Source organism: Panicum virgatum, chromosome 9N, assembly GCF_016808335.1.
Source record: "Panicum virgatum strain AP13 chromosome 9N, P.virgatum_v5, whole genome shotgun sequence".
NCBI lineage: Eukaryota > Viridiplantae > Streptophyta > Magnoliopsida > Poales > Poaceae > Panicum > Panicum virgatum.
In genome coordinates this window covers 26070320-26095839 of record NC_053153.1, presented here as the reverse complement: position 1 = coordinate 26095839, position 25520 = coordinate 26070320, and the positions used below count along the sequence as shown (strand labels likewise).

Genomic DNA, 25520 nt, shown 5'->3' with positions numbered 1-25520 from the left:
AGTCAACAACTTAATGCTGCAGTTTAACAAAGAGATTGGTCTAAAATCATTAACAGTCTATGGATTGTTGACTTTTGGGATGAGAGTAATGAAGGAGGAATTGATACTCTCCAGATTTACAGTGCCCTCAAAAAACTCATGACAAAGCTTGTAGAAATCCTCTTTAATTATATTCCAACATTTTTTCATAAATAGACCATTGAAGCCATTAGGGCCAGGGGCTTTGTCAGGGGGCATTAGCTTAACAATTTGATCAATTTCCTCCTGCAGAAAAGGAGCAGCCAAGTCCCCAAGCAAAGAAGAGGGCAAGATTAATCTGGACAGGTCAAACTGCATGGTGGGTTGCAGGGAAATGCCCATACGGTTCTTGTAAGTAGCATGAAGAAGGGCAGCCTTACCATCATGATCCAACACAAAGTTTCCATTAGAGTCTTTAATCTGAGTGATTGAGTTCCTTCTAAAAGAAACAGTAGCCATTGCATGAAAAATTTGGTACATTCATCACCAAACTTAACTTTGATCAGGGTGAATCATTTCCTCCGGTAAATATTCTTGTACTTGAGCAGAGTTTGTAATTGTTTTTTAACTATAACTCTTAAATTCCATTATGTAACATGCATAGGTCTGCAATCTTCAACAGATCCAGGAAGAAAATCACCTCATTGCACATATTGATTAGAGCAGTAAGATTAGAGAGATGCTTGCTCCAATTTTTCAAGCTATATCTTGTGTTCATTAGTCTGCCTGCTTTGATATTTGCTGCATCTTTGGTGTTTCTGAGCTCCTTCTCCCATCTACTTTGCACAACCTCTAGGAAACCTGGATGTTGTGGCCAAAAGTTCTCAAATCTGAAGATATTTGCTTTAGGTATACTGGTACCAATCAATAATTTACAATGTATATGATCTGAGGTGATTTTAGCTAGGAGCAAGACTAAAGAATTGGGGTAGTCTAGAGTCCAATTGACAGATGTGAAAAACCAATCAAGTTGTTCAAGTAAAGGATCTTGTTGCATGTTACTCCAGGTAAAAGCATGACCTTTCAGTGGAAGTTCTACAAGGCCCAAATGACCAATAACATCATTAAAGATCAGAGTGTCCTGAAGGTTGCCACCTGGCTTATTTCTGTCTTGCAAAGATCTATAAAAATTAAAATCTCCAAGAAAAAGTCAATTAACATCATCAGCGATATGGTGGCCTTTAAGCCAGTTAACGAAAGAAGACTGGGCAGGCTCAGTGCAAGGTCCATAGACCGTTGTCATGTTCCAGGTGGCAAGATTATGCATTGAAGTAAAACAAATCGTAAAGCCAAAACGTTGCTTGTCTAAAGTGACCCCTGTGAAGATGCCACTATTCCAGATATCTAGGATGCCTCCAGAAGCACCATCAGATTCTATAAAGTCAAATTTATCAAACCTTCTAGGAGCAAATTTATGAATAAAGGGGGTATCAATATGAGAGCATTTGGTTTCCTGCAGACAAATAATTGAACATCCACTTTCCTCAATTTTGTCCCTCACAGCATCATGTTTTTCACAAGCATTCAGACCTCTGACATTCCAACATAAGATTGACCAGTTTCTAGTATTCATAGAGTAACATCAGAAATAACAAAAGAGCGAGTTTGCAGCCAGTGCAACTCCAAACTAGGAAAGATCCAGACAATAGCAACATAAGTTTTGCATAGACACACAGAGAAACATAGGAGAAAAGTCTGAGACAACTGAGCCAAAAGAGTCCCAAGCAAGATTTGCCATGTAAGAGTGCAACAGCAAAGAAGAGAAGCATGAATTATGCATTTGTGTCATCATCAGGAAGCTTGTTGCCTTGAAGCTTGTCAGATGTAACATCCTCAGGAGCTACACCACAATTGAATTCCCTAGTCTTGAAGGATCTGCAGAGGAACAGGGGCAGGAAGATCTTCAGCCTTCTTGGGAGGATTGGTCAGAGAGACACCATCAGCAGAAAGAAGAACTTCTTCCTTCCTGCGCTTGTAATCCAATCTGACATGACAGAAACCCTCTGGATTGTGCAGTCTTGGGCTTTTCCTACTTGGGTTAACTGTCAGCTGTTTTTTACTCATGGATCTTGAGACTGAAGTGGGGAGGGACATGTTGATCCTAGGATCCCTGTGGGGAAGCTGAGAGGAGCTGTCACTTGAGTCCACTGCATCCTGCAAGGAGATAGGAGGTTGAGAACTGTCACCAGAATCCACTGCATCAAAGAGAGACATTAAGTATTTCTTTGCAACTAGTTCATCAGCATGAGCAATGGCAGCCATAGTAGCGGGTGGAATTTCTGGAGGACCACCCTGGTCAAAGATTGTCAAATCATCCACAGCCAAAGAAGCAAAGTCACTCGGACTTGAAACATTCTGAAGCAAACTATCAGGTTGTGCATTAGCCCAAATAGTGAGTAGAACAACCTGCAAAGTGGGCTGGTAAGGAACAACAGCCAGAGAAGGGTCACTGATAGTATAATTGAGCACAGTCCTTTCCATAACAATAGGATACTGTAGAACGCTGGGGATAGGTCTCTGAGATAATTTATCAAAAGCAGCCAACTCAAATTTCCAAAACTGAGGTGTAGGAAAACTCAGAGGATCAGCTTCAATTCTTTCAACTGTAGAGGAAACATTTTGAGAAGTTGCATTCTGAATGATGGAAGCAATCTCATCAAGATGAAGAGGAATATCTGGGCCAGTTGCTCTCAGGTATTCAGCTGTGGAACCTGATTGGTCAAAAGTAACATTGTCCTGTTGCACATCATCTGAGTTCTCATCTTGATTGTCTAGATTATCCCTAATAAAATCATTCTGGGCATCATCTGGCCAATTACCCCAAGCATCATGCATCACTTCATCATGGGGTTGTGCTAGGTCATCCTAAACCTCAGCCATCTGCTGTGCATTCAGTCCAGCATCCAAATGAACATGTTCAGCAGCACCATAGAGTTCATGCTGCCAGCCTTATTGCACATTAGGGTTTCCTTCATTAACATGACCATTAATAGGGTGAGGATTACCATCCATCGGTACAGGATCCTTATCCTAAGGAAAAACATCTGGAAAATTGCCATCTAAAAGAAACACTGGGACTGACCAAGATCTCCCATTCCCACCAAGCAGAGAACCTTGAGAAATGACCAGACTCCGTGGCACACGATCTGGTGAAATGACCAAGCATTTAACTAACACTCTGGATTTGTTTGGGCCTTCAAACCATCTGAGCAATCTACCAAAGGGAGACACTGCTGCCTTAATGTAATCATGCAACTGGTAATTCAGAGGAAAACCTAAGAACATCACCCAACATTCCCTGATGTAGGGGCACGATCTAAGGTTCCTAGCTTCATCATGTTTCTGAACTGAGAGTTGAAAATCCCCAGACTGAACTGGAGAGGCATTTAGCAACAACTCACGTTGTACCGGGTTCTCAAATTCGAAAAGCCCCAATCCCAAAGGTGAGGGGAAAGCTGAGATCACTCTCACCGAATGCTATTCTTGAAGAAACTCGATGACCTCATGCAGAAGACCCAGAATCTGATGCTACATTGGCTCCGACGCTAGAGAGAGGATCGCCAATTGTTCATGCTGGCGTGGTGGTTCACCTCCAAGTGCAAGCCGGGTACGAGCCGGACGCTGCCATCCATGCTCGACGTGAAGCCCAGTAGGAAGCAGTAGCTGGGGGTTGCATGGGAAGTTGGCCATCGACGGCGAGGTGGGGGTGGAAGGGGTTGGGGACGATGGTGGCGATCGCGGTGCACTGTTGGTCGGAGAAGACGAAGAGGCACTTGGAAAGTTGGGATCCTCCGAGAAGGTTGCACGAGAATCGAGGTGTGATGTATCCAGGGAAATATTTTCCAACGGTGAATGGGCCAGATCACTGTCTGCAGAGTGGGCGGAAGTTTTCTATTTGGGGGCCCAAAACAATTTGGGCCGAGAAGCTATAAGACACCAACGGGATTTATGACCATACCCAAAGCAGCGTTTGCAGCGCCACTGAGCGGAGCAGTTAGCGGCCCGATGACCATGGGCTAGGCACTTGGCACAAGCCCAAATCCGAGGATCCCTCTAAACATTTGAACTTTTGAAAATTGAATCATTCGAGACCGAAGAACACGCCTGAGAAGTAGGATCCCGAGAAAGAACACTCTCGGAAGGCTGCAGAGAAGATTTGATGCGTCCAAACACTCTGGTAACAGGAACTTGATCATCCAGGATCGGCAAACAGAAAGAGCCCACTTTGAAAGATGTCATAGGTGAAGGACTATGTTTGGAAATTGGGGAATCCTGAATCAGTTTAGGAGCAAATCGAACTCGACGAGCATGGGAGGATTGAGATTTTCTCTTCCTTGATTGAACAAAAGTCCACTCCCTTTGCTGTTCCAATTCCCACTTAAGCTTCTCTCTTTCCCAGTGAGGATCACCATTGCTCCATAGGTGAAAATAAACATCAAATCTTCGACCAATGAACCGTTTGAGATTGAAAACCTTAAAACCGACTGCCTTGCAGGAAACAGAGAAGCGAAAGTGCCGATCGCTTTGAAAACTGACATGAAAACCAGCAGCCGAGCCACCAAGACAAGATTGCCAGGCGAGAGCTACTGAATCCTCAGTCAAGCGAAAGGTGTAGCGACGAAAAGTGGCCAGAAGAAAGAAAGAACCATCGGGGCGAGAAGAAGGGTGATGAACTGACTTGCCAAGCGATGAACGAACCTCTTCCTGGAAAAGTTTTCCATGATCGAAGTCAAAATTGGCGATCAGATCATTGGACGAAGACATCTGGAGAGGGGAGACATGCGAGGAGGACGATCCGAGGACCCCTAGCGGAGATCGCCTAGAGATCGCTCTCACCGCCTGTGTCGCCATGCTTTGCCTTGTCAAACTCCTTAGCACATCCTTGAGAGTGTTAGTACTAGGTTAGCTCTTTAGTGGGTGAGATAGCAAGGTGTTGTGCCTTATGAGCTGGTTCTAGAGTGAACCTAAAGAAAATCTCGGTGCGCCGATCCCTTGGAGCCTTGTTGGCTCGTCGGCAACATCAGTGACCCTCCGACTTGGTGTGGAGCGGCGTCGACAACTTTGTGCGGGGGACGTGGAGACCCCACCCTTCTTGGTGAAACTCCTTAGTTGACAGCGGGATCAAGGTGACCATGATTGTGTTCGCGGAAGAGACTTGATTGCCGTGGAGCAATACTCTTTGTGAGTGCTTCGACAACGTGGATGTAGGTATACCTTTGTGGCTAACCGAACCACGAGATAAATCCTCGTGTCAAAGAGTTTGTTTCCTCTCATTTCTCCTTTAAGCTTCCGCATTTCATACTAGCATCTTTGTGTGCTTTTATTTTCATAGAGTAATATCTTAATAGGATTGGCTATAGGTTGCTAAACTCTTTTTGGGATGGAACAAAATTTCACACTAGAAGAATCCTAGTTGCACATTTAGATAACACGTTTTAGTTTAGGGTTTTAAATTACCTAATTCACCTCCTCTCCTGTTAGGCTAGAGTATCCGATCACTTTCACGGGGGAGTAGAGGGATGATATATGCGTACGCGAAGGAACAAAACCATCGAGCAACCCGATGAACAAGAGGATCCAATTATCCAAACCTTTGTGGTAGGAAGTTCTAGTGTGCTACGGATCGAGGAACCCGATGAACAAGAGGATCCAAACCTTTGAGGTAGTGGTTGGAATGCTACGGATATTTTTCATTTGACCGCATCTATAATAATCGGGTATTTAATACGTAACGTATCTGCATGCGTATCTGAATGTTTAAGTGAGTTGTACGTGAATATAGGATGTGTATCAATATTTGTCACATTTGATACTATTCGTAACTGATTAAAAATAAATATATATTCATGTGTATATATCCGTTCATATATATCTGATCTGGTTCCATTCTTTGAGGTGTCCGAAGAACGTGGAAGAAAGTCTGCATGGAAATGCTATGTTCCGAAATATGACGTGCCTCCATAACAGGTGATCCCGACCAAATGCAGCTAGTATACGACATTAAACTTGTAATTGTTGTGGTACGAAATGTTTCCCTAGTAATGTCCCGTATAACTTGGGGGGGGGGGTAAAATCTAGGTAATTTAAAAGTCGGATTTTAATCTTATACAATTTAAAGCTAAAAAATTAAGAATCAAATAAGATTGTGAAGAAATCATTAGGGCATGACCCATTATCACCCCTACATATAAACCCTCTCATGAAGGAAATTAATATTGGAGACATCCTGCCTTCATTCTATTTTGGTAGACATATTTTATTTTAGCATAGTAACAAGGGAGAAGGATGCCAAGTACCATCCTATTCGCTGTGTTTGCTTGGCTGTGGCTGGTGTCTGTTGCTGATTTGTTATAAGAGAACAGTACTATTAACTGGCTGGTAGCTGGTGCTAATTTAGTATGAGAGAGAGAATAGTACTGCTGGCTGGTTGGCTGACAAGCCAAACGAATATAGCGGACATCATGCACTCTCAAAAATGATTTTTTATGAGAACTCCTTGGTATCAACATCATCATATGTATGTACCAATTGTTTTCTAAAGGAGCCACTCTGCATAGAAATAAAAATAGCTGTCGTTATCTGAAAGAGAGCAACTGAAATAGAACTATAAAAAGAGAAATTTAGAGAAACTTTAGTTCTAAAAAATTATATCCCTAAAAAAAAAGGAGACAAAGGTGGGTATAGAAAATTGCTGGTGTAAAATATCATATCATTTTGGTGGAAAACATTGACGAAACCAATCTCCCCCTTCCTTTCGTCAAACTTTTTTGGCCTATCAAGTGAGACCTTTGTGAGGGGTACGGTAGACCTAATCTTGATGAGAAAAAATTTTAGTTGTTTTCACTTTTATAGTATAATAAATATAAATATAATCTCCGATCCGGTTGAACTCTAGGTGGTCCACCTCTTAAAATGTAATAAGTGTAAGATGCATGTTAGTCTAGGTTCCAATTCGAGAGTTTTGTATCATGTACTCCCTCCATTCCAAATTCTAAATTAATAGTCGTTTTAACTTTTCTAGATACATCGATTTCGCTATGCACCTAGACATAAGGGATGGAAATGATAGGGAAACAGAAAAATAAATATCCGAGATATCCGAATCTGTTTCCATGCGTATCTGATCTGTTTCCATCCTAGGGGTGGAAACTGGAAAGAAATAGAAAAATGGATATCTGAGATATCCGAATTTGTTTCCATGCGTATCCAATTTATTTCCATCTTTATAGATATGATATATATCTTGATACATAAAAAAACTATGCATATAAAAAAGTCAAAATGACTAATAATTTAGAACAGAAAGAGTATATGGTATACATATCAAATGTTGAATTGGGAAGCACAATAATTGATAACAAACGGAAAATGCATGAGGACCATTAAGGAATCCATAGTTAACATGTTTTGACATTCTTCCATACTACGAGGTATCTTTTACGGCAACCTTAAATTAAAATTAAACAAACTAAGTAGCTAACAAATATATGCTATACACGGTGTAAACAAAAACCCTAATATTCATACATATAGTTATCTTTTGGAATTCCAAGTTATAGATCATTTTTATTTTGTACCGCGGTTTTTATTCTATGTACCTAGACATAATGTACATCTAATTCATAGTATAAATATTATATTTTAAAAAAGTTAAAATAATCTATAATTTGGAGCGAGTATGATCTAATATTATTCCTCATATGAGTAATGTGTTATATTTTTGTTTGTATGCTTATAAATAATTAAATATGACAGCTCATATATTCTTGTTGCCATTTGCGTTATACACTTCACCTCACTAACAACGTGTCTGCGTCCACCTTAGGGCGTCCGCAATGGTAATATCTAGTATTAGCTATTTAGTTTGCTGATGTGGAAGTGAAAGAGAAAGAAAAAGACTATTTTATACTATTGGACCCACATACTTCTCTCACAGATTTTTAGACTGCGTGAAATAGATTAGCTATTTGCTTGTCACCGATGACTACTTTCTCTCCTACTTTTTTTGTTATCACATCAGATCTAGTTAGCTAAATAGCTAACCATTACGGACGCCCTTACAAGGATTTGAGATAACCCCACACACCCTCCTCTCCTCTCTCTCTCCCTTCTCTCCTTCCCCAAACAAATCTAGGGTTTGCGCAAATACACTGAAATTCCTCATCATTGAAACTACGAAGACCAAGACGACCAAAACCATTCTTCTCAGTTTATTGGGGAACGGAGACTAAGAGATTGAGATAACCTTCTCACCCTCCTCTTCTCACTCTCCCTTTTCTTCTTCCCCAAACAAATCTAGGGATTTGTGGAATTCCCCACATTGTTGAAAATACGAAAACCCAGACAGCCAAAGCCATTCTTCTCAGAAATATTTTTTGTTCTCTCAACTTGGACATGGAAACATAGGAGAATTGAAGCACACTAGTAGTTGTTTTTCTTCCAAGTCAAGGGGCTCCAAGGAATAATGGGCGGAAGTCCTGCCCCACCCCCGCCACCTCGCTCGAATTCCGACTCCTCCGCGCCCGTCTTAAAATTAAACGCCCCGGGCCCGAGCTCTGGCCACGAGGCGGCACAGGGCGCGTCCGCCTCGCCAGCGGCGCCGCCGGTCCGCGCCCCATCCGAGGCGTTGCTCGCCGTGCTCGGCGTCGTCGGCGAGCTCCGCGCTCGCGGATTCCTCGCCAGGCTGGAGATCCCGGAGGCCCAACTCACGGGCGCGCGCGCGTCCGCCCTGTTCGACGCCGTGCTAGCGGCCTTCATCGCCGAGGCGTGGCACCCCGAGGCGGCCTCGTTCCTCCCGATCCCGCCGCCGCCGCTCGGGGATGGCTTCAAGGTGGAGCTTCTCCGCCTGTTCCTCGCCGTGCGCGCTCGCGGCGGGTTCGCCGGCGTCGCGTCCTGGGCGGCCGTTGCCGAGGATGTCGGGCTTGGCCCAGCCGACGGCATGGCCGTCAAGCTGCTCTACCGTAAGTACCTCGAGCTTCTGGATCGGACCTTCGACAAAACACTAGAGGACCACAAGGTGGGCGAGGGCAGCGGCAATGCCGGCCGGCGCTTGGGCTCCGCGAAGGACAGGTTCCTGTCGCCGACCAAGGAGCCCACGAGCGCCGGATCGCCGCACCTGAAGAGGAAGAGGGAACCCCTCGTCGAGGTCCTCAACTGGGTGCGTCTTGCGGCGAAGAGCCCGGCTGAACCGGGGATTGATTGCCGCGGCCTCTCCTCCACCGTGGTTGGGCTCCGGGAGCAGATGCTCGCGGATAATGGTGAGAAGCTGGAGGGGATGCTCTGCTGGATACGCCTTGTGGCGAAGAGCCCCGCCGCACCGGGGGTCATCGGTGGCAACTGCGACGGTCACCGCTCCACGGCGGCTCTGCTACGGCGCCAGATGTTTGCAAACATCGACGGCGGCAGTGAGTCTGCCTCGCCGCAGGTAATTCGTTGCGTTACCATTCACCACTTTGATCTCTGAATTCATTGATGCCTTTACATATACTTGACCCTGCGCTCGTGCTCATTACAGTTTCATCTGCGATTTCAGACGAGTCAATTTATTTTGGTCTGTTCAATTATAGCGTTTGCTCATTAGATTTTCCTTTCATTATTCAACTATATAGCAATCAGTCATTAGATTTTTTTTTCCTTTTCATTGTCACATTGTTTTATTATCTTGTGAGGGTTAGTACCAAGGGCGATGGCAAGGCTGTGCCTCAGCCCTCAGGTGGCTGCGCACTGCAGCCAGCCATGACAAGTCATGGTGCACATCAGGGCCAACACTCTTATATGATTATATCTAGGAATTTATTTATTAAGCAAGTGACATTTTATCTCTTACTACTCTGTCCTAAACTCCTAACAAAGAATGTAATTCTAGGTATGCACATGGACAATCACATTGTCCAGATATATAACCAGGAATGCGTTATTTGTTGGGACAGAGGGAGTATAGTATATCAGATTTACTAATCATAAATTGTGCAGGATTAGAATGCTACCATACCATGTCTCTATTTGACTGTTCCAGTGTGTTATTGAGCTACCTGTGTAAGAGCATCTCCAAGAGCTCTTGTATTATGTTAGGTAAATTTGAAGATTATATCCCCTTTGCAAAAATAGAAAACCACCTAATTCCATAGGGTAATCCAAGAGATTAGGTAAAACATGATTGCTATATTCAAAACTGATTCCACATCATACTATTTCGTCCGATGGTTTCTTTATTCCACGCTCGTAGCCGCGTCCATCAGGCCGCCACCACCACGATCCTCTTGTATGCCGCGCCGCCGGCGCCTTGACGTTGAACCTGTGACGCCTCATCACGTCCACGTGAACGGCAAGCCACATCCATCGCGCCGCCTCCGTTGCGATCCATCGATCCCTGACACTGCCATGCTGACTACCATCGATCCCTGGCACGTGGACGATCAGAAGCAAGCAACGACCATATAGTGAATCAATCTGCTGGTGGACGTTCCATCTAATTAAGTTCAGGTATAGTGCATTCAATCCGTGCGGTGCTGAATCAATCTGCTAGTCAAAGCGCGGGAGGCGGGGGGATGCCGAGCGCCCAGCGGTGGCCAAATATGCAAGGCGGAGGCCCCTGTATACAAAACGAGGATAGAAGATGACATCGATACAGTGTCTGTTGGATGGGGGTTTGTGGACTTCATTTTCTTTTTTTTAGCTACATCATCTAATATACAAGAGCTCTTGGAGATGCTCTAAAGAAGCTATGGTTCTTTGAATTGACTCCAACTACACAAAGCACCAGTTTGGTAGCGCTCCAAACTAGCTCCACTCCTAGGTGCTCCCGCTCTTGGTTGCTCCACCCCCTCCCCCTTCCCCCGAAAGAAAAAAAAACTAGTTTGGTGGCGCTCCACGTGCTCTAGCTCCAACCGAAGACAGTGGAGCGGCACCGGCATGGCATCCGAGCAGTGCAGCAATTTTACATCCAGCGCCGCCAATCGACCTTTTGGAGCTGTGAACCAAGCTCCGGTGGCGCGAATCGAGCAGGAGAAGCGGAGGGCAAACCTACGGGTGGGGATGAACAACTACAACCGCAAATCAAGCAAGATGAGTAGAAGATGGACTTGCGTGTAGGGACGAGCTCCAGTGGCTGCAAAGCGACCTCCAATCGAGTTCCAATGGCCAAGCTCCGGCGAGCGAGCTAGCGAGAATGAGCGAGCAGCTAGGGAATGGGCGGGGACGAAAGGCAAAAGTGGAAGGGAATCATGGGGGGCAGGTTTTTCGGCTCCCCATTTTACATGGAAATGGGTGAAGCACTCCAACTTGGTTTAGAGAAGAATTGGGTATTTGGTAGCGCTCTGTCGATTATCGTGCGGAGCGGAGCGGCTGGAGTGCTTCCAAACACACCCTAGATAAGAGAACTCCCTCTCTTGTCCTCTCTTTGTTGACCAGCACCACCATTGTGTGTTGGTCATAACATCACGCATCTTGTTGTGGGCAATGACTATTCTGCTATCTTCTATTTTGGTTGGGAATGGCACCAAGAGTGTTACATTGCAAAGCCTTATTCGATGCATCCCTAAACCTCCCATGACTACAATTTGTGCACAGATACTAGTATAACCAATGATAACTAAGTGAATCAGTACTTCCATGGTTCCGCCATGACCGTGTCCAAGTTGGATTCTACTACCCTCTAGATGCAAGTTTCGATGTTTGTCAGAGGTACTGACTCACCAGTGCAAGTCGTCGAAGACCAAGAATTGGCTTATTTATACTAAGCATTCCTCTTACAACTGGATCCAATCTCCTGGTCCCTACAGAAAGGAAAAAATAATTTCACATTCTTCCTTTGAAGAAGGGAGGATTAGGGGAATCCTATTGATTATTGCTTTCTCCAGACCACCGGGAAAAGTATGGGAAAAAAGGCTCGAACTGTACGATCTCTTGAGCATCTTATGAGAGATCTCATTTTTCTATTGGCCACAATGCCATCCTCATCACACAACACATCGCCTACCTTAGGTGGATTTGTTGTGACCAATATGATGTCTCGATTGGCATCCTTTGTCGATCAGTGTCCCTTTTGTCCAAAGTCCATTCTTTTCGAACTTAAAGCGGAGGCGCCCGACTAACCCATATAGTAAATGAGGCATTCCAAAAGATGTGGTGCCTTTCTTACTATTTTTGGATGTAAAATAAGATTTTTCATCATTGGGTATGGCGTGTATGGCTTTTAATCATGATGAGCCGCTTTTGTAGCTATGATGTGCAAACCATATATACTTTTGTGCATGATGAAATGCACATTCCTGATGCTCTGATGTCACCTTAATGCAGTGGCGAATCTAGTCCGAACATGTAGAGGGGGCTCATGTCCATTCTTTTGTTCTTCCTCCTCTCTTCATCTTAATTGTTTCATCCCAAAAATGGAGGGGGCCTAAGGGGGGTATCCATGGATCTTGGGGAGGTAGGAGGGCTTGATCCTCCCTGCAGATCCGCCCCTGCCTTAATGGGTTTTAATGCCTTCCTTGCAATGTGTCCTCCAATCTAGTTGTGACCATCAAAACCATGACCATACCTTCAAGGCATGCAAGTGTGCGGTTGTGCCTCCTCGGCCACTCAACTCATATAAATCCCAGGGAAGATCTCACCCTGCTATAATGGTCAATTGAGATGATAGCTCGCATTTCATATGTTTGCTAGCTCATTTTTGCCAGGATTGATGATGTATTCCATGTTGGAGCATTAAAATGTTAAAATGACAATCAGCGGATGACAATAACATAGATGGGGCCAACACTCGAGTAGAAAAATATGAAGGACTTCTCTTGGCAACTAATGTGAAGTCTGGCAATGCTCGACCTCTAGGACCTCCACCTTTGCAAGGAATCCACGAGTGCGAAACTCACCAATGATTGCTGAGTGCAAAGACCAACACATTAGCCGGACAGCGCAAGGTTTGGCAGCACCATGACCAATGTTGAGGCGGATGTGCTCTGAGACGACTCATGACTAGATCTTCATTGGATTCAAAATAGTGACCTCAATGTGAGATCAAAGATTTTGTAACTTATGGTTTTGACTATGAGTACTTCAATAAAAATACTCAAACTTCCGGCGGAGGTGTGCCCAAGACTTTGTATTAAGAAATGATACTAGGCCCCGAATGCGGACTGGCAAGAGGGTCTCAATGAGCCTTCCTCCCTCGAGTTTTCACTATTCTAGCCAATATAGATTGTGAGAAGCTGCTAGGAACTTTAATGAATGTTTTGGTATATGAAACAAGCTACAATTGCAAGGTTGTTGCTTTACTTGTCATCTTTGCTTGCATATGGTCTATATATGCAATTGGCGCATGATTTTAGCACTTACCATATTTAACACTTAATTTCATGATTCCTACTTAAGTCGTTGTGCATGCGCTCAGTGCATTCCATTTCCTCTTCAGTTTCTCTCGATAGAACTAGAACACGTCTATTGAGTAGATGATTTTAGATTAGCTCTTGGGATTTTTGGTTATTTCGGTGGTGAGCTGATTGACCAAGGCCCTTACGACGATGTAATCTTCCATTAGCAAGCGTACCTTTGTTTATCTGATTATCTCCTTCAACTTTGAGGGAAGACCTAGTCTTTCGATATTAGAAAAGGTAAGGTGGTTGTGTGATGCGGTCAAGGTGATGCATGTAGTTGGGGTCTAAATAGATGCAATCGGCAACTGATAGGTTGAGCCATAGTCACAAGGAACGGTGTCGATGCTGCATTCCTTGTCCTAGGTACATCGTCCCGATTCCGAGAACGTGGGAACAATCTCGTCACCTTTTAAAAACCATTCACAAGTACCATACCATTCCCCTTGACCCTATCGATGGGGAACATTGTGACTATGGATTGAACCTTATTGACAAGACTACAGCATCCTGGCTCATCATCCCAAACGTTCTTGGTTCACAACCATCATCTCGATCAACATCTCAAAGAGGACTTGCTGGCTGAATGTAAGGTGCCTCCCTACTACTATTGAAGTGGAGTTAGAAAGCCGTATGATAGGTGGTAACTATCTTGTACGGTTCGGGGGACCCATAAATTAGCAAAAACTTCCACTCTCGAATCAGGCAATCAAAGGTCAAGCTGGTCAAGGTCAAAGCGGTCAAAGACAAGCTGATCAAAGGGCCATAGCCAAGTCGCCACTAAGCCTGTGAACCAGAATGGTGCCCCGACACTTGAACCAGCATAAATCTTGTGTCTCCATTTTGAATTGGGACACTACAACGACATAACACAAACCCATGATCTTAGTTGTTGTCCTCTGGTTGTCTATGCATTGCATCCATGTTGATTCAATGGTATTAATGTTACTAATCCATGGTCTTTACACTTTGTTAACTTGCTAACCTTCCTAAAAGTGCAGAATTCACAGTGGTAACAAAATGTATCAAATGCCAAAAATGGATGCAAAGATGTTTCTCCTTAGAAAACTTCCTCCATGTATCCCTACAGAGCTCAGGTGCTTGTCTACATGGGCTTCTTCCCTGATCCAAGCTTGCATCTTTTGAAAAAATATATATAACTTTAACTGATTGTTAACCGATGCTCACAACTTGGTCTACTTGGTTATCCATCTTAGTGCTCTAGCTCCAAGATTGCAGATATATATGGTAACTTTTGTTGACATTGTAAAAATCATGTAGTGATCCAGAAAGTACTAGAAAACACAATCTGTGCCCCCTATACTTTATTAACAGATTAACATTTTTCTTGTAGTGTGTTATTATCTGTTACCAGTTCTGTTAACTTCATGTATGGTTTCTAATAGGTTTCAAGAGATGATCTATTTGAATTGCAAAAACATCTTTTTTTCTGATTTAAATCAAAGTGATTGCTTAACAGTAAGAGTAGTTTAATGTTAGCATTTCTGCCTCAAACAAGATAGAGAATTGGAGTTACTTTTATGGCCACCATAGCAAACATTGTGTCGTGATGGTACGATCTATTTGTTAGATTTCTAACCATTTTTAATTCCCAATTCTACACCATGCAAAGATAAATAGTTTTGCACTTCTAAATTTGTTTATTAGCTTTGTGTTGTTTGCTAATATCATAACTGAGATTGTTCTTTCAGATACACTGTTTCAGTATATTAAAATATTCCAGCACTCTGTTGTTTTGGTTACACTGTTTAGATCATTGACATTGGTGCATTATTTTGTGCTGAAATATCTTTATTTTTATGTATCTCGTTGCTGTTTGAAGTACATAAGTGACAATTTGTGCTAATGATCTAGCTAGTGATATACGGTGAACATATACAGCACTAACATATTATTCCTTGTTCATGCAGAGGGGACATTCGAATGAGGAAGCACTTCCTTGTGGCCAAGCAGATATTCCAAAATGGACTGGGAAGCCTTCATCACGTTATTATGATGACCGACGCACACTGAGGTTTCTTGGAGAACCTATTCTGCTTCCAGAAAGTAATGAAGCCCTTGATGGTGGTTCCATTGGCAACGGGAGGCAAGATAATTGCAACTGTCCATTCCCAGGTTCCATTGATTGTGTCAGGTTTCATGTGGCAGAGAAAAAAGATGAACTGAAGCGTGACCTGGGCCCAGCATTTTATAAAATGGGGCTTGACAAAACCGGTGAGGATGCAGCACTCACATGGACAAAGGGTGACGAGAGGAGATTCAACACCATTATCCAGGACAACCTGCCTACATCCAAGTACAATTTCTGGGGCAAACTACGTGCTGCCTTCCGCTCCAAAGGCAGCAAAGGCGCCCTTGCAAGCTATTATCACAACGTTTTCCAGGTCAGGCGACGGGCCTACCAGAACCACGTCGCTCTGAATGCTGATAGTGATGACGATTCCATAGAGCCTGGTTTCCTATACTCTCGTCACGGGGATGTTAAAGGTAGCTCCAGGTCCAGGTCTGCTGCTTCTTCCAGGAACGGGAGAAGCTCTTAGCAGGCTAGCCTCAGGCTGATTCTGATAGGTGGTCACTGCCTATCGCGTACCGGTAGCTCTCCAGGTGAGCAGCTTCCAATCGACCTCAAATGAAGGGCGTTAGGGTTTTAGTCACCAAATTGGTGATTGAAGATGCTAAGGTAGACTTCTGTTGGGGTATCTCGCTGATACTTACTAATTTCCCTTTTTGTGACTGGTGGTTTGCTACCCCATTTGTTTGGTATGATCTGAACTTCAATGTTGACATTTAGACTATCTTCTAATTTTATCGTTATAGGTGTTTATTTGATGAATGTCATAGTTAGACTTAGACTGTGCTATTTTTTTAAGGAAAAGTCCAATTTACACCTTTCAACTATCACAAAAATTTGATTTTCAACGTTTAACTACAAAATCGGATAACGGGGCCATCCAACTACTGAAATAGACAAATTTAGCCATTTGGTGATTTCAAAGGTGTTTTTTCATTTAGTGATTAAAATTTAAAATTCAAGTTTAAACTAAAAAATATAAGTAATTTATTTAAATAAAAAAATATGAAATGGGAGCAAATATTTTTCTAAAAATATAATCTATATATTGGCACTCTATTTGTCAGTTAGTTATTAGGATCCTATGTTCCTTATCTTTGTTTCCTTGTAGTTTTGCCTATTGTTTAAATAAATTATTTTTAAAAAAATGGTACTAGTTTCATATTTTTTTAATTTAAAATGAATCAGCTTTGATATAAAAAACCACGTTTCAAACCACCCAAAAGGCTAAATTTGTTCGGTTTCAAAAGTTGAATCATTTATCCATTAATTATTAATATTTTAATTTTATGAAAGTATTTATTATTTCATAATTATTTGATATATTTAATATTTAAATTATCCATTGATACACATGTTACACTTGCTCTTTACTCTGTATTTCTACTTGCACAAATTTTTAATCTACTATGGTGATAAAGCAGATCGATACTTGCGATGATGCTCTTCAAATCGAGGAGGTATCTGAATTCAAATTATTTATTTTATATTTGTACTAAGCATCAATGTCCATACGTTGTTACGATAAAGTTGTATAAATATCGGATACATACAATTTTTTCATTCCTCAATTTGTAGGAATCTATATGATCGAGTCATGAATGAAGAGATGGTCCACATACGGGATGGACTAAAATCCACCTGTAAATGATACAGACAAAAAACTAAAAATTTAGATTGAGATCTTACTTAATTTAGAAATAGATTTTTGATGTCAATAATATTCATATTTGAATTAGATTTAAAAGTAATAAAAATTACTATCCGATTTTGTAGTTGAAAGTTTAAAATCGGACTTAACTTTATTTAATGATACAAAAATTGTTTTTATATGTGTTAATTTGCTTACTTATTATTAACAAAAAGATTATTTTATCCATTAATTATTAATATTTTAATTTTATGAAAGTATTTATTATTTCATAATTATTTTGATATATTTAATATTTAAATTATCCATTGATACACATGTTACATTTGCTCTTTACTCTGTATTTCTACTTGCACAAATTTTTAATCTACTATGGTGATAAAGCAGATCGATACTTGCGATGATGCTCTTCAAAATCGAGGAGGTATCTGAATTCAAATTATTTATTTTATATTTGTACTAAGCATCAATGTCCATACGTTGTTACAATAAAGTTGTATAAATATCGGATACATACAATTATTCATTCTCAATTTGTAGGAATCTATATGATCGAGTCATGAATGGAGAGATGGTCCGACTCACATACGGGATGGACTAAAATCCACCTGTCAATGATACAGACAAACCAACTAAAAATTTAGATTGAGATCTTACTTAATTTAGAAATAGATTTTGATGTCAATAATATTCATATTTGAATTTAGATTTAAAAGTAATAAAAAATTATTCAAATTAGATTCCACACGTATTCATGTATAATTTCTCTTTGGCAAAATTGGATTCGTGACACCGAAAGATGCAAGGTTCAGAAGAATACCACCGAATCGTCCCAGTACACTTTAATACCATCGAAAGATCCCTCCGTTCGGAAATTTACCACTCCGTCCATCGCCGTTAGGGTTTTCAGAATTTTTAAATTTCTTTAATCCAGGAGGCTGTGGGAAAAGACTGGTTTGCCCCTTCCACCCAGTATACCTCCAATCCCCTTGGCTGCTCCCTTGCTGCTCCCGGCGCCGCCGTTTGCACTGTGCTCCCGCCGCCGCTGGAGGCTGCTGCTGCTCCGCCGCTCCTGTCGGCTGCTGCTGCTGCACCTGCTCCCGCCGCCTGACGGTCCCCGCTGCTACTGCTGCACGGTCGCTCCTGCTTGTGGTGCTCGTCGCTGGTGCACCACGCTGCTACACCAGCAGCCCACCCTCCCAAAGTTGCAGTGGATCTGAGTCTTCAGTGAGATGGATGCTGCAGAGGCAATCAATGGCAGATGGGTGGATCCTGCAGCTTGCACTTTGGACAGAACACGAGGGGAAGGATCTCCCTGCCACTAGCAGATGAAGAGCCCATCGACCTGTCTGCCATGACGCCTCCTCTCCCTTCCAATTCCATGGTCAACATACATAAGAATTCCAATTGGCATCCAATTTCATGGTAATTAACAGAGGAATTCCAACTGGCATATAATTTCATGGGGGCGCCCTGAAGCAATTTACTTGTGCAGAGTCTTCTTCATCGTAGGTGGTTTCCTGCTCGCGGCTCTCTCACCTATGGCGCGGCGGCTTGCTCCTCTCCCTGCGCGCCGCGGGCTCCCTTGCTCCTCTCCCTGCAGGTCGGCGCCGGGGGAGCGCGGTGGCCGGGGGCACGTGTTGGTCAGGGGTGCGTGGTGGCCGGCGGAGGCGAGGTGGCCGGCCCTAGGAAAGGAGGCGCGGTTGCTGGCCAAGTTCGTCCGCTTCGAACATCAGCTTCGAACAGATAAGCGTGGCCATGGAACAGATAGGGTTCAGCCTCAGGGGTAAAAATGTCTAGCAGTGCCCAATTTTCCTCTGTTAGGGCTCCTTTTGGACAGAGTGGTAAATTTCCGAAGGGAGGGATCTTTCAATGGTATTAATGTGTACTGGGACAGTTCGCTGGTATTCTTCTGAACCGTGCATCTTTCGGTTCACGAATCTAATTTTGCCTTTCTCTTTTTACTAATGGAGATGTACGTGCACATGCATTTATTTAATTTTTCTTCCATCAAAAAACATTGTTATCTATTTTTCTTTTAAAAATAATATACTTGTTTTTTATTTCATAAAATAATGATATCAATTATTATCATTCCAAAACTAGTAATGACCAAGGTTTTTTTTCCCGACCGGTTGACCCAAACCACCGGCCACCGGTTCCGGTTTGACCGGTTACCGGTAGAAACCGGTCAAATTCAAATTTGAATTAAAAAAACTCAGTTCAACCGGTTCTTACCGGTATACCGACCGGTTAGACCGGTTTACCGGCCGGTTTGACCGGTTTACCGGCCGGTTTGACCGTTTTGAATTCAAATTCAAATTTAAAATCGCATGTGTAACCGGTTTGGACCGGTATACCGGCCGGTTAGACCGGTTTACCGGCCGGTTTGACCGGTTTACCAAGTGGGCCTTAATGGGCCGTCTCATTTTTTTCTTTTTCTTTTTTGTTTTAACTTTAAATACCCGAAAAGTATGTTAGACGAATGAATTTTTGAGAAAATTTGACACCATTAGATTCGTCGCACCTTGAAGTATTTTTAAGAATTTTTTCATTTTTTTGGATTTAAATTTGAATTTTGAATTTGGGCCGGTTCCAAACCAGCCCAAACCGGAACTGGAACCGGTCAAACCGGACCGGTTCCCACCGGTAAGGTGAACCCTGGTAATGACACAAACTATAGGTATGTGTAAAAGAAAGTGATACGCAGTTACACAAGATAAAGTATAGGAAACTGTCGGTGTAAAAAATTTTAGATTTTGATAGAAATATTTTTCTTCTATCAAAATATAGATCCGCATTTTTTTTATCAAATCTTCTGACCTGACAAGTGAGATTTTCGGGAATGGCCCGACAAATCTAACTTTGCCGAGAAAAAGTTTCACAATTTTTATATTTTTTAAAAGAACGCATGTACGATTTCCTACGGTATATATCGTATATATCGGCACATTATCCGCGGGAGATGCACGTGCTGTGCGCTAATTGAGGCCGTGCACCTCCAAATTAATACTGTAAAATCTCTCGGCGCTCCGTCCATTGCTGGTCTGCCACGCGCTTGCGTCGGGAGCCGGGAAAAGTTGCCAGCGCACGCCCCTGTCACCTCCCCTGCCGCCGAAGCAAAGCCGGGCGGTGGTTTCGGCCGGGCCGAGTCCAACCCCCCGATTTTACAACCGGCGCTCGCCGGATCTCGCCGCCTCCATTACCAATAAACCTTCCCCCTCCTCCTCCTCGGCAAGCAGAAAATCCCGGAGCAAGAAGAAAAAGGACCCGGCTATTAGAAGAAAAGTAGGCGTGATTAGGGAGGGGAGCGGGATTAGCCGCCGTGCCCTGGCGTCACCCGGAAGCGATTGCGTGATTGATTGCGGCGCGTCCCTAATCCTCTCCTTCCCCCCATCTCCTGTTTTGCTCTTTCGCTTCGCTTTGTTCCTTTCCTCCCCGCATCTCCTTGTCTCGCACGCCGGCCCTGAACCACCACCCCTCCTCTCTCTCTCTCTCCTTCACGGCGTGGCGGCCGCGATAAAATAAATCTTGTGCAGCGTGTGGGGAGGGCGTACGGCGACGCGGACGCACCGTCACAGGGCTGCGCAATCCCTTTCTCCCTCTTCTTCTTATCCCAAAGGCAAGAGCCGCGTCTCCGAGAGTCCAGAGGGTGAGGAGGAGGAGAGAGGAGGGCGCGTCCTGCTGTGGTCCTTGTTCGTTGCTCCACCTCCGCTTTCCGTGATGTCGTCACCGAGCAAGCGCCGCGAGATGGACCTAATGAAGCTGTGAGGATCTTGGAGCTCTAATTCGTCTTTCGATTTCCCCTTGATGGGTTCCGTTTGTTTGTTTGTTTTGATCTGGCCTTTCTTGGGGGCGTTCTTGGCTTCTCGGCGCCGCAGGATGATGAGCGACTACAAGGTGGAGATGGTGAACGACGGGATGCAGGAATTCTTCGTCGAATTCAAGGGGCCGACCGAAAGTACGAACCCTCTCGCGCAAAATCGCCTTTTCCCTCTCCGTGCTTCCTCGTCTGGTGATCCACGTTGCTGTTCCTGATCTAGATGTAGCTGGGGGGAAGCGAGTGCGAGGAAAAACCGTGAATTTCCCCTGTTGATCGCTTCTGCCACTACCCTAGGATGATTTAGCTTTATACTGGGTGGATTGCTCAGTTGTTTGTTCAGTTGACCTGAAGCATTCTATGGCTACAGTGATTCTTTAGTAGGCTTTTCAAGCTGATGAATTTTTGCGCAATTTGGTAGGTATCTATCAAGGTGGTGTCTGGAAGGTTAGGGTGGAATTGCCTGATGCGTACCCTTACAAATCCCCTTCCATTGGCTTCATCAACAAGATTTATCACCCGAATGTTGATGAAATGTGAGTACTATAGTCTCGAACTACTTTCTTCACCGCAATTGAAGCTCGTGGGGCTAGCATTTCCTGACCTGCTCTTGTTTGCTTTTAAAATGCAGGTCTGGTTCCGTCTGTTTGGATGTCATAAACCAGACATGGAGCCCAATGTTTGGTGAGATAGTCCCTTCCACTTCAGTGTCACTATGAGCACGTACTTCCTATTCTAGCAGCTATAACCTGAGCTTCGTCTTTCCTCTACATTTTGTTTTTGCAGATCTGGTAAATGTTTTTGAAGTGTTCCTTCCACAGCTTTTACTGTATCCGAATCCTTCTGATCCATTAAATGGGGAGGCTGCTGCATTGATGATGCGTGACCGCCCTGCGTATGAACAAAAAGTGAAAGGTAATGTGATTCAGCAAAATCCCTGATTCTCTTTGCCTTTTGGGTACATACTCTATACTTATGGAGTGTGAACCCACATTAGGGTGTTCTCTTGCAACCTCGCTCTTTTATGCACCAAAACAGCATGAAAAGTCTGATTGTCTTTCATAATGCTTGCACGCATTAGTCAATTGCAAACTTCTCTCAAGCCTAACATGTTCAAATTATACTACAATACAAACAATGACTTGGAGTTGCACCCCAACTAATTATCTACTAAGCTCTCCAAAACCTAATGTCGAGTCATATTGCTGAGAGAACATTCAAACAACAACTATCAAATTTGAGAAAAAAATAGGAGCACAAACAATTACTTGACTTGAACAGAAAACATAGGTTTTGTTTGTTTTCGTTTAGCTTATAATCTAAGCGTGGCCGAGAGAACCGAAGATTTTCTCGCTTCTCGATTCTTGCTTCTTGTAGTTCAAATCTCTGAAGCGGATTACCACATAAGCGAAAATAATCGAGGCGTTTGGTGGGATTATCGTTTATTTCCACCGATAAGCCGATTATAATCGGAAACAAACAGGGCCATAAGAGGGCATGCATTGCATTGTCTAAGGAATTGGTGCTTGAACTTCAAACTGGCTACTACAAATATATCTCCTGATATAGCGCACATCTTCAACCTCTAACATCGCATTACTTCTCTGCTACCAATTGTACTAAATCCTATTAAAATTACTTTGATATCAAGTCTTGTCATTGTCGTATTCGTCTCCAATGTACCTCTCAATTATTTCTTCTGGCATTACTGTGGTTTGAACAAAGTGAGTAAGAGGCATCACAAGACGCCAGTAGGGACCATTGTAGCCAGTGAGCTCATGGAATTCCTGTGAAGTCCTACCACTCTACCACAGATGTTGCTTGCTGCAGTGGGTTCTTCCTCTTGTGCTGCACACTTTTTCCTGCACTGATATCTTTTCATGTACCTGAGATAGAACAGTGGACTAGTCCTGTCATGCATGTGGTGTTTCAGGTACTGAAGTGGGGAAGTCCTGTAAATTTGTGTGTAAGGGGCAATTCCTGGATAACAGATACCAATTGGGCTAAGTTCTAATGTTTAAGAGCTAGATTTATTAATCTGAATGCAAAAGAAGGCAATTTGAAGCAAGAATACTTCTTGTGCCTCTATTAGAGAATGCAGACACAATACTGCTAATTTCTCTTTATGGAGGACTGGGACTTAATGGCAACAAGCCCTCTTCTTATCACACTCACAGATTAACCTATCCTTTGTTTTAGATGAAACTTGGTAAAACTTTGTGTGTGTGTGCTTATACAGATACCGAACAAAATTAACCTACTTTAACCTTGTTCTGGTTTGACCGAGTGGTTCTTTTTTAACCCAGCTCTGGTTTGACCTGGCTTACCATGATAACGTTTATGAAGATAGAAAATCAAACCTTTTTTTAGTGGGGTTGGGGGATCAAGATAAATAAATGAACGTGCACTCTGATTACTTGCCTAAACCAGTTAATGAAGTCTTTCTGCTTGGTTGGATGTTCTAATGCATTTTGAAACTCAACACTGAAACCAAGGTTATGCTGTCCTAACTGATGACAAACCTATGGCATATGATTTATTCTGTTGCTGCCAGTTCCATGACACTATAATAAGTTTTTTTCAATATAAAGTTCACCTGCTAAGATAAATACTAATCTTGAAATTGTTCACTTGCTTGAATAAGTTAATACTTGCACTACCTATCTGCTGACAACTACTGAGTAAGTGGGTGATTAATTTTTATATTCCTGATGTTAGGCCTCTCTTATCTCAAATTGTTGATATGTATGTTGACAGAGACTCGTAGTGACGTGGTTGTTTGGTGCTATATTATCTAGGCTTTCTTTATGTCCGATGGCACCTTGCTCCCAATAAAGATTCATATGCCATATGTTGGAGCACTACTTTGATCATCATTGGCTAACTAGGCTTTGTGCTATCATTATTGCCTGATTGACGCTATGGTGCTAACTTGCTCTCGCATGTTTCTGCAGAATACTGTGAAAAGTATGCCAAATCAGAGGACGCTGGAATAACCCCGGAAGACAAGTCCAGCGACGAGGAACTTAGCGAGGAGGAAGATGACTCCGCGGACGAGGCTATACTTGGCAATCCTGATCCTTAGTCTGCGTTGGAAGCTGCGCTCCCAGCTCATCTATACAATGTTCATTGCAGAAATTGCAATTAAACAGAAACTGAAAAACTAAAAAAAAATCTGGATGTCATGTAAATAAGTGTCCCCTGTATGTTATGCAATGCTGTTCCTTTCAGTCGGCCGGTTCAATTTGCTGTGGCTCTTGCATCGTCTCGTTGGTCTTGTCGGGTTTCGTTTCATCATCATGGAATAGACAATGGTTGTAGCTTTTCCTCCATTGGATGGTGAAACAAACTGTGGTTGTTGCTTCCTCCATTGGATGGTGATGTGGGTATGACGGATATTGATTGCTTGCTTGTTTAACAAACCAACAGTTATTTGATTAACATTTTTGGCCCTTGGGACAAGCTGGTTGATTAGCATTGATGTTGGTGTCGACTGTCGCCCAAAAAAATGCAAGATTCTGTTCACACTAGCCCGCTTCATAATATTCAATTTGCAGACGAGGAAATTGTCTAATTTGTTTTTGGTCCATTAAAGATTACGTTCAGTTTTTTTACTCTTCTTTCACTCGCGTAGCGCGGCCCACTAGCACCAAGCTCACACAGCCACCACAGTGGTGACGCAACACCAAGGCCCAACGACGGTTCGGCCCGGACCCCAACTTCCAAGCCTCGTTCTCTCGGTCGCCGGACGGTCTGTCTGCCGACCGGACGCGATCGCACCGCGCCGCCGCCCGCCCGCCCGGCACGGCGCTCCGAAACCGTTGCGCCAGCTAGCGTCGCTCCCCTGCGGCGCGAGCAGAGGCACCTTCCTGGACGCCCCTCCTCCCCCTGCCTCCTTGCTTCCCCTGCCAACACCCCATCGGCGGGGCGGCCCATTTCACCACGCGCGAGCGCCGCAGCAGGCTGCAGGGCTCCACTGGCGGCCTCGAGCGCCCGAGGGCAGCGCGCCTGGGCCTCTGCTTTGACTGGAGCAGCGGCTCCACCTGTGGGCCGCAGGGCGCGGGCGCCGCAGCTGCAGCGCCTTGGAGTTGGAGGTACGGCGGCAACTCCTACCTAGTCTCCTCGAATTCAGATTGGTGGACCGCTGCTTTTTTTTTTGGTTTATTCTTGCTCAGAACTAGCAAAAACTAGTAATTCTCTCTCTGTTGTCTCTTCAACTTTGATTTTGTCTGCTGTTGATGCTCAATGCAGTTGACCGTGGTGATTGAGAATTTCATCTGTGTTCCATATCAACTATCTGATCACTTATGCTGTTGCGCGATGCCTTTATGTAACCTTGTAAAGTCTTAGTCTGCTCAGGCGGAATCTCAGCTGTCCTTCTGTGGTATGAGATGTTCATCTAATTGGACTCAAATGGAAAACACAGATAAGTTTTTGTCACACCCGTGGCCGGCGACGATCGCCGCCGACGTGAGATTCAACAAGGGGATTCAGTTTCGGATAACTTGGGGAAGGAGGAGGTCTCCTTTTCCCCTTGCGTAACGAGTTTTACTTTTCAGATTTTTCATGTCC

The 25520-nt window shown here is 43.6% G+C and overlaps 2 protein-coding genes across 2 annotated transcripts; both read left to right on the top strand.

Annotated features, from left to right (window-relative positions):
* The first annotated feature begins 8363 nt into the window (after window positions 1-8363).
* LOC120689681 (AT-rich interactive domain-containing protein 1-like) lies at window positions 8364-16239 on the top strand. Its single transcript, XM_039972041.1, has 2 exons — window positions 8364-9442; window positions 15317-16239. Exons 1-2 carry the CDS (start codon window positions 8483-8485, stop codon window positions 15944-15946), a joined length of 1590 nt encoding a protein of 529 aa, XP_039827975.1. The 5' UTR covers window positions 8364-8482; the 3' UTR covers window positions 15947-16239.
* A 4055-nt stretch (window positions 16240-20294) lies between these two features.
* Window positions 20295-24318, top strand: LOC120689679 (ubiquitin-conjugating enzyme E2 4-like). The gene is made up of 6 exons (XM_039972039.1): window positions 20295-20895; window positions 21010-21089; window positions 21370-21484; window positions 21580-21632; window positions 21735-21863; window positions 23903-24318. The coding sequence occupies exons 1-6, from the start codon at window positions 20852-20854 to the stop codon at window positions 24031-24033; spliced, it is 552 nt and encodes a 183-aa protein (XP_039827973.1). The 5' UTR covers window positions 20295-20851; the 3' UTR covers window positions 24034-24318.
* The last annotated feature ends 1202 nt before the right edge of the window (window positions 24319-25520 follow it).